Source organism: Manacus candei, unplaced genomic scaffold (assembly GCF_025592945.1).
Source record: "Manacus candei isolate 608988 ecotype Guabito, Panama unplaced genomic scaffold, ASM2559294v1 h1tg000003l, whole genome shotgun sequence".
NCBI lineage: Eukaryota > Metazoa > Chordata > Aves > Passeriformes > Pipridae > Manacus > Manacus candei.
Window position 1 is genome coordinate 2,339,100 of NW_026138051.1, and position 8,720 is coordinate 2,347,819.

The 8,720-nt window shown below is 58.5% G+C and overlaps 1 protein-coding gene across 2 annotated transcripts; it reads right to left on the bottom strand.

The window, feature by feature from the left end:
* Positions 1-805: 805 nt before the first annotated feature.
* On the bottom strand, positions 806-7,978 carry PLP1 (proteolipid protein 1). 2 transcript variants are annotated; one of them, XM_051788047.1, is made up of 7 exons: positions 7,844-7,978; positions 5,368-5,554; positions 4,754-4,910; positions 3,678-3,846; positions 3,389-3,462; positions 3,222-3,287; positions 806-2,829 (listed from the first exon to the last, which is right to left on the bottom strand). In XM_051788047.1, the coding sequence occupies exons 1-7, from the start codon at positions 7,845-7,847 to the stop codon at positions 2,758-2,760; spliced, it is 729 nt and encodes a 242-aa protein (XP_051644007.1). In that variant the 5' UTR covers positions 7,848-7,978; the 3' UTR covers positions 806-2,757. The 2 variants fall into 2 exon arrangements, with proteins under 2 accessions (XP_051644007.1, XP_051644000.1); XM_051788040.1 differs by having other exon boundaries at positions 4,649-4,910.
* Between the last annotated feature and the right edge of the window lie 742 nt (positions 7,979-8,720).

The window sequence follows — 8,720 nt, forward strand, 5'->3', positions numbered from 1 at the left end:
TTTCAGACAGACCTGCTGCAAACTGGAGTGGTCCAGGGGTCTTAGCGTGGGGCTGGGAGCATCCTTCTGTGGCCTCTCTCCCTGCACAGCTCCTGGAGAGAATTTCCAAGAGAAGCAACATCTGAATCAATAATTTTTGAGCAGCTGCTGTGGAAACATGCACCTAAGAGCAGCATGATTCTGATCGGGGCAGAAAGGCAGCAGCCATCCCAGGCACCAGCACACTGTTAACAATCCTGCAGCAAGAGGCTGGACACATAGGGCCCTGTGACAGTCCAGTGTGCCCTTGTGCTTAACCAGGACCATCCCACTCCACACAAGACTCTCTACAAGTGAGGGAATTGCACACTCTGTGTGGCTCTGGACACGCTTGTCCCGAACGTGTTGCAGCTTGAGCCGTGCAGGTTGATTTTGCTGTGGTTGTGCTGTAGCTGCTGCGTAAGGAGACATGACAGAGGCTGTCACCATGTGGGCTGAGTATTAAAGGGCAGCAGCACATCACCAAACACAATCAAGCAGCTGCTACAAGACACCAGATTTCCTCTGGGTGGCTGGAAGAGAAATAGAGGTTTTAAGGGCTCCCCAGCTGGGAACAAAGATTTTGAAGTCAGGGTTATGAACCTCATAACTGGAGCGAGTTGATTAACTCCTGAAGGGACTGCTGGCCAGCAGTGGGGCTGAAAAGTGCTGCTCCTCTGAGCCCTTCTCCTCTGCAGCCTCCCCTTCTCCGCTTGGTTTTTTTTTTGGCTGTGGACAGGGTGGGGTTGGAAAAGCCAGCACAACAAACGGACAGGCAGACGTATACCTTGTTCAGAATGTTCTTAATTTTAATTTATTTTCTTTAATTTTTATAAAATACATCTTGTAAGATAAGTCTCTAAAAACTTGCTCCTTTTTATTGCTTGTTAACAAGTTGAAATTCTAGATCAGAAATGAAGGAAACACTTTCAGTCGATTAACTCTTTTTGCCCGTGTGTTTGTCTGTGTGTGTGTGTGCGTGTGTGTGTGCGTGTGTGGGGTCTGGGGCCAAGAGTGGGAAGGAGGATCTGGTTATTTTTTGTTAAATGGATATCAAATAAAACCCCAGCAAACCCCAAGAGAGATAGCGTTGATGTGAATTTCCAGATCTTGACTGGTTTCTCCCCACCCTGCCACCCCGTCCTGGCATCTCCCCCCTCCCCATCCCATGTGCGTTGGTAGCCTGGCCAACCTATTTCAGCATTCCCGGCGGCAAGGATCTTTCAAATTCACTGCTCAGCAGATCTGCCTCTTTATCCTTGCCCCTGCTGAAACCAGCACTTAAAAAATATATCACAATAATACAGACACAGGAAAAAAAAAAAAAAAGAAATCCATGCAAGATGGAGCTACAGTCTGCCACTGAAAGTAGTTTCTCCAATAAATAAACACAAAGATTAGCATTAAGGAGAGGCAGGGAAGAGCAAATCAAAATACCAGTTGTTGGGGGAGGACTGGAAGCAGCATTTTGGCAGGTCTGGCTGGAGCCATGCTACCCAGCCAGAGGGCTTTCCTCCAGCTGGAGAACAGTCGTGGAGGAGAGGCCACCTCCACCAAACCCCTTGCCCTGCTGCCCCACTCCATGGGGAAAGACTGACCTGGCACCAGAAAGGATCTGGATTGCAGAGACTGGCTGTGTTTCTGCCCCAAACCACCACCTTTCCTTCCCTCCTCAATTCCTCCACGGGTTTCACCTGGAAGCGAGATGCCGCCAGTCCCTCCCACCCTGGCAGTCACCAGGCAGCTGTGCTGACTTGTAGGAAAAGAGGGTGAGGGGACGAAGGGGACAGAGCGAGGGACGGTTACATCTGACGTGGGTGAGAAGCAGAGGAAGCTCTCCGGCACAGTGGAGGTTAGAGAAGCAGACATCACCCCAGAGAAGAGCACCATTGTGAAGGGCCGAGAGCGTGCGGCGAGGGCAGGGCAGGGCAGGGCACGCGGTCCTGAGGGTTACCCCCTGCCTACGGAGGGATGGCTCTGGCTCTACACTCCCAGGGCTTGCTGCAGAGATGTCCCCTCTCAGTCAAACCTATTTGCTGCCTCTCTGCTGCCTGGAGGGTAAAGCCAAGAGTACCCCTTTGTCTACAGAGACACCAAACTCCTTTAGGCTTTAATAGGGGCAGCTGGGTTAGGGCTTTATCGGCATTGGGGTCAGCACTCTCTTCTCCACACTGGGAAGATCCTTGCCCTGAACTCCCTTTGCCTTGGCTGCAGCAGGCAATTTAGGTTAAATTCATCTCTCTCTGCTAAGGAAAAAAAAAAATCCTTCTCTTATTCTCCATCCATGGGTGGTGACAGCAGACAGCTCCAGGAGAGTCTCTAGCAATGGTACCAGGACTGGGCCAACTTCCTTTTCTCTCTGGGTAGCCTCTTGCTACTCACGGAGCAACCTACATGGATTTCTTCCTCCCAGGAGCATGAAGGCGTTTGCTCATCCCTAGGCAACAATCAGGACACTGGAGTAAGTCCCTCCTCTTCTCTGGCTGGTTTTGACGGGCTTGGCTCTAGAGCGAACCGGTTACGGATGAGCAAAGAGAGAAAAGTGCATGAAGAGGTGTCCATTGGTGGGAAGCTCTCCTTCCTGGTCACGCTCAGCACGATGGATGCGAGGGAGGAAGAGGAGGGGAGTCATCAGCGAAGGCAGAGTTAAGGCAGGAGACCTGGTGTCAGGTGGCTGCAGTGTTAAAGCCTCGGGGTTAGAGAAAAGAAGGGCGCTTGGTCTGTGCTCCGCCGCGCGGGCTAGAACTTGGTGCCTCGGCCCATCAGCTTGAGGACTGCGAAGTTGTAGGTGGCGGCGATGATGAAGGTGAGCTGTGGGTGGGAAGAGAGTGATCGAGGGGGTGTCCCCCAGCCCCACACCCCAACAGGGCAGCGCCCTGCAGAGCCCCATGGCCCCACTGCACCATCAGGACACTGCAGTGTCCTTTCACCGGTGTAAAGCGAGAGGAGAGCTGGGGAAAGGCAGGGGATTCAGTGCATTGGCAGCAGGACATCTCCTTGTAGCTCTCCTAAAGCCTCTCCAGATCCCCTCCAGCAGCCACCTCCACCTTCTTATGGCCTCAGTTCACCATCTGCACTTACGTGCCAGAAAATGACACGAGCACAGGCTCTGTCCCATCCATGCCCACCACCTCTGCTGTCCTTTGCCCCCACTTCCGTGCCAGGCGGATGAGAACGGCTGGGCAAGGGGAGCACTGACTCACCAGTGAGACCAGCGTGGCAGCTGCCCCCACAAAGGCTGCGATGAAGAGGTGGAAAGTCATCTGGAACTGCAAGGGAAGAGAGGAGTGAGCTCCCAGGGTCCCATGTGCTGCCTGGGCAGGCCAGGGGAACTGAGGGCAACACACATGGAACGGCAGGAACCACTTACCTCACTGGTCTTGCAGATGGAGAGCAGGTTGGTGCCACACACCTTGCCAGGGAAAGCATTCCAGGGGAGGACACCTGGAGAGATGTGGGAGCCAGGTGAGCTGGGCACAGCTGCCAGCTGGCTTCCTTGCTCAGCTTCCCACAGCCACGTGTGTCATGCACACCCTGGTGTTTCAGGGCTCTTTAGCACTTGCCCTGCTTTATCCCAGCCTACTGTGCCTGGGTCCTCTCCTCCATCCCCTCTCCTCTGCCCTGAGCCCTAGCTCCTGGGTGGTGAACCCAGCACTCACCGTACATCCTGGCATCGGCACACAGGGTGCCAATGCTGGCCGTGGTCTTGGTGGGGTTGGCAATGGACTGGCAGGTGGTCCAAGTGTTAAAATAGATGTAGACGGGCACCGCAGAGCAGGCGAAGACCAGGAGCCAGATGATGGTCAGGACGTAGGTAATGCCCACAAACTGCAAGGGGCAGGACAAACCGGGGCAGAGCCGTGGTTACCGAGGGTCCAGGGACATGGACAGGGGAGCGCGAGGTTCCCCAGGCAGGGGAGGGTGTGGGGCAGGTGTGGGACTGCGATGCTGCTGCATCCAGCTCTGCCAAACCCAGCGTGTCCCCAGGCAGCCAGCACAGGGCAGCAGCCCCAGCCGGGAGCTCCTGTGGCTCATGGGGACAGTGCCAGTCCCGGATCCATGCCCAGCTACGTGTGCATGGGGGTGACCAGCGGCAGCAGGATGGCTGCCACTTTCGGTGGGGGGAGGGATAACCGTGGCCACGGCCAAGCAGGGTTTGGTCCCTGCGGGGGGGCAGCTGCAAAACTGCCTTGGCATGTCAGTGCAGCTCTCCTGCCCTCCCTCCATGGTGCCACCCCAACCAGCCCCCGAGGGAACCACAACCATGCCCCTCCGCTCCCCCAGGCCACAAGGTCCCTTTGCCAGCACTTTGTCATGGTTCCCAAGCTCAGCGGAGAGGACGATCCCAGGGGCATGAGGTGCCACAGAGCTTTGGGCTGCCAAGCACTGCAGGGACGCTCATGGCTCTCCCTGCCAATGCTTCAGCATGAAGCGATTTGACTAAACGGGGCCATTTGGGCTGCTTTGGTCCCCAGGGGCCACGGCAGGCCTGGGGGAGGGCGACCGGGCTGCGCTTCCCTTTGGGATACCCCAAAACCCGGACGGCCCCAGTCTCCTGCCCTTTGGCCACGCCGAGCGTGGCGAACCCGCTGGGGCGCGCGAAGGGGTGTCAAACCCCGGTTAAGATCACCTTGTCAGGATGTCCTAGCCACTTTCCCAAACACTGACACACCCGCTGCCACGAGTGAGCTCGCTGGGGGCCTCGCGCTCCCCTCCCTTTCGGGCCCCCAGTTACCGTAGCGCTGAGGCCCTTGCCGCAGATGGTGGTCCTGTAGTCCCCAAAGATTTGCCGGACGGCGCCGGTAGTGTAGAAGCCTTCGGCCAGCAGCAGGGATCCATAGAGGAAGAAGAAGGAGGCTGTGCCATAGATGAAGTACTGAAAACCATGGATGCTGCCAGGGAGAGGAGTGGGCAGGGATGTTCAGGTGATGGAGAGCTCAGCCCTGCGTGGCCACCGTGACTTACCCCTCCCCACGCCGCCCCAGGGGGACCGAAACGGAGGACGGAGCTACAAGAGGAGCAAGCTGGGGCAAAGCTGTGGCGAGCAAGGCTGTAGGCTGCCACCAACTCCCTCATACCCTCCATACCTACCCAGTGCAGAGGTCCAGCTCTACCCAGGGCACCTAGCGAGGGTCAGATAAAAATGGCATGAAGTGAAAACAAGTGGCCACTGAACCCTGCCATGGAGCTGTGGCACCGGCACGTGGCAAAGGCAGCTTGGGGTCTCCATGTCACTTGGTGACACCATTGCCCTGGCCAGCCCAGCTGGACCCCCCGTGCTGGCAAAGAACAAGACAAAGACACGAGGGGCTCCGGTGTGAGGGAGATGCCCTGCAGCAGGGTACTTACATGTCGATGAGATACTCATAGTCCTGGAAGTTTTTGGAGAAGTAGGTCTCGATGAGCTGCTCAGTGCCTGTGAGGGCTTCGTGCCCACAGCCACAAAACAGCGCTACCCCAAAGAAGCACAAGCCAGTGGCAACCAGTGAAGCAAAGGGTGCCCCGATGAGACATCTGGCACAGCACTCCAGTAAACCTATGGAGAAAAGAAGGGAGGTGGGACGAGACTGCCGGGATGAGGATTGCTTGGAGCCTACAGCTCAGGGGCAGGCAAGCTCAGGGGCAGAAGGGTGCCTGGCAGGAAGAGGGAAGCACATTAAAGGAAAGCCCAGAAATGATTCCTCATGGTGCTGGGGAGCCAAACCCAGCAGGTTCCCTGAGAGCTCTTTAAGTAGCACGCAGGAGCCCACCCAAGGGTGCCTGGGGATGGGGGTGATGGCAGCGTGGGGCTGTGAGAGGCCAAGGAGAGCCAGCCATGCAGACCCATGAGAAATGAGATGGAAATAGAGCGTGATACAGTGTAATGCCAGTGGGACCTGGCAAACAAGCTGCTAATGGGCTCCCCACTGCCGGCACAGCCCAGCGGCCATGCCAGCTGCCTGCAACATTCTTTTGCCATCAGAGATGGAGGGGAGCCCAGCACCTCCACAGAGGCAAACCCCAGTGGAGATCCAGCAATGTGGCACAGTCTGGGACAGCCCAGCAGGAGCCAGCATGCACCCCGAGCTCTCCAGGATTCCAGGTGGCACACTGGGCTGCACTTGTCCCCTCGCCTGGCACCCTGCGGGCAGCCGGGGCTGCAGCAGCCCCTTTGTGTGGGCAGATGTGCTTATAGAGAGGAGCTGTGACAGTTCCCTGAATGACAGCACTTGTGTAATAGATTTAGTCCTCCAGGAGCTGTGTGTGGGGAGGGAAAGCGAGGACACATGCCAGCGTGCTGCTTGGATTGCCTAAATGTTTTTCTTCAGCAGTGGGGCCACGGGCACCTGCTCCTCCTGCACATCAGGGCTCTAACATGCAGGAGGGTTAGCTCAGATTCCCAGTGGGCTGGGTTTGGAGTGCTCAGCCAGCCACTGCCCTGCCTGCTTTGGGGACAGGCAGCCAGGTGGGTTTGCAGCTACTGGCATCTGGGTCCAGAGCATCAGTTTGGCCTCAGCTAAGCTGGGACAACCTGCTGCCCTGGCTGTGGGCAGGGAAGCTACTCCCCTTCCCCAAGATGTAGGCTTTGGCACCCCACTGCCCAGGGCACAGTGGCTGCCTGTGCACATCCCATCTGGCCATAGCATTTCTGCCTTGAATGCCAAGAAGGCACCCACGCCAAACCCACGCTCCCTCCACGAATCCCACAGTGCTTATCTCCTCCCTCAGAGGACAAGGAAGCCATGGGGTCCTGGCCAGCAGCGTTGTCCCCTCCCCACTGGGAGCAAGGTTGCGCAGTGGCACCGAGGACAATGGGGGATTGTCCTGGCACTGCCACCCCAGGGGCTGCCCCATGCCAAGAGCAAACAGGGAACAAAGGCAGCGCTATAGGGGAGTGCTGGGACCCCTCCCTCTTGTTTGCCTTGGATGAAGCAGCTCCAGGGGGGGCCTCACTCAGCCTGGCCAGAGCTGCTCCTAAACCTCTCTGGGACCCACAGGGACGGCCCTGTGCACCCAGCGGGGTGCTGGGCCAAGCCTGCCTTTCCTACTTTTATTTTTAGCCACCTGGGGAGTGGTATGGCAGGTGCCTGTGCTGGGGCACAGGGAACGGCTCCATTCCCAGGAGACTGCGAGTCCCGGGATGCAGCAGTGCCCGACAGGCTCTTGCCACAGCCCTTTGGGCTTTGGGAAGCTGCACTGGGGATGCCTAGGGAGGGCAAAGGAGGAGAGAAAGAGCCCTTGTGCCGCACAGTCCTGAGTCTTGTACACAGGCTCAGCTGCTGCCAGCACCAAACAATGTGCTGCAGGCAGGAGGAGGAGGCAGCGTGCCAGGAGCACAAGGCACCCCTGGGAACAGGGCAGCCCCAATGTCCCGGGGTACGCTGGTGAGTATTAGCTCTGCTGTATCAGTAGGGAAACTGAGGCACAAGGAGTGTCTCCGTTTTCCCGAGGCTGCTGGCATACAAGTGGCACAAGCTGTGACAGGTCTCAGGGCCCTGCCTGGACCTCCCAGCTCCTGCCAACCCCCAGGCAGGACCTCTCATCTCTCCAACCCATGAGCTGAGGGCTTGGGTGGGACAAGCTGTGGGAATGGCATCTGTCCCCACAGACAGCTCATGAGCACACGGGGGACAGAAAACTGCTTTGGGAAAGAAAGAAAACGCCATCCCTGCCACGCCAAGGCATCCCCCCTGAGCAGCTCCTATGGCCAGCATGGCCACACCGGGGTCACCAGGACCTCACTGGTGCCAGAGGAAAGTTTCAGAGGGCTTGGCTCAGGGATAGGGTCCCCAGGGGCCCCCAGTGACAGCCCCTCGGGTGGCTGCCACCCTCACCCCATACTCACCCATGGTGCTGGACTTGGTGAACTGCCCCGACCGCCCGCTCGGCTGCTTCGGTGCTGTCTGCGGAGCCCTCGCCTGCCTGGCGGTCCCACGCCCTGAATTCCCCCCTCTGGGTGCCTGTCCCGCTCTCCAGCAAAGAAAAGGGCTCTCTGAGTGACAGCCACCCCCCTTAAAGGGACCGGACCCCGCCCTCCCCCGGCCCCCCCAGCACCCCTTGGCTGCCAGCTCCCGGGTGCCCGGCGGCTGCCTGGGCACAGCTGCCCCATGGCCCCCTCAGGGCTCTTGGGGGAAAAGGCTTTTGCAAAAGAAAATGAGAAGTTTGGGTGCAAGGGGGAGTGGTGAGGGTGTCCCCCCTCCTCGGTGGCTCTGGGGATGCCCCCCCCGCCCACTGGTCTGTGCTTGTCCCAGCTGCCCACTGTGGCAGTGTGGGAGACCAGCCCCCCAGGACAGCAGTGATGCCCCTCTGTCACCTCCCTGACCAGTGGGGAATAAGGGTTCTCTGTCCCAGAGACCTGCTTCCATCTTTGGGGGCTCCAGACTGGGAGCTTTCCCCTTTTTGGCAGGAATCCCACAGCTACTGTCCCCAGCCCCATGACCCCAACTGGGGAACAGCACTCGGGTGGGCACAGCCATGGGGTCCCCGTGGCTTCAGGGCTGTAGCAGGTGGATCCTGGTGCCTTGGGTGCCCCATGTCCCAGGGGCACCCCAGTTCCCAAGGGTGCCCCCCGCTCCCCTGTGTGCAGCTGTGGAGCCAGTACAGGGCCAGGGAAGCCTGCAGAGGGCAACCGGCCCCTTCCCGGCAGGCACAGGGTGGACAAAGCCCCGCTGTGTCCCTCAATGCCCCACTTTGTGCCAGGCAGCGAGGTGGCAGGGCCTGGC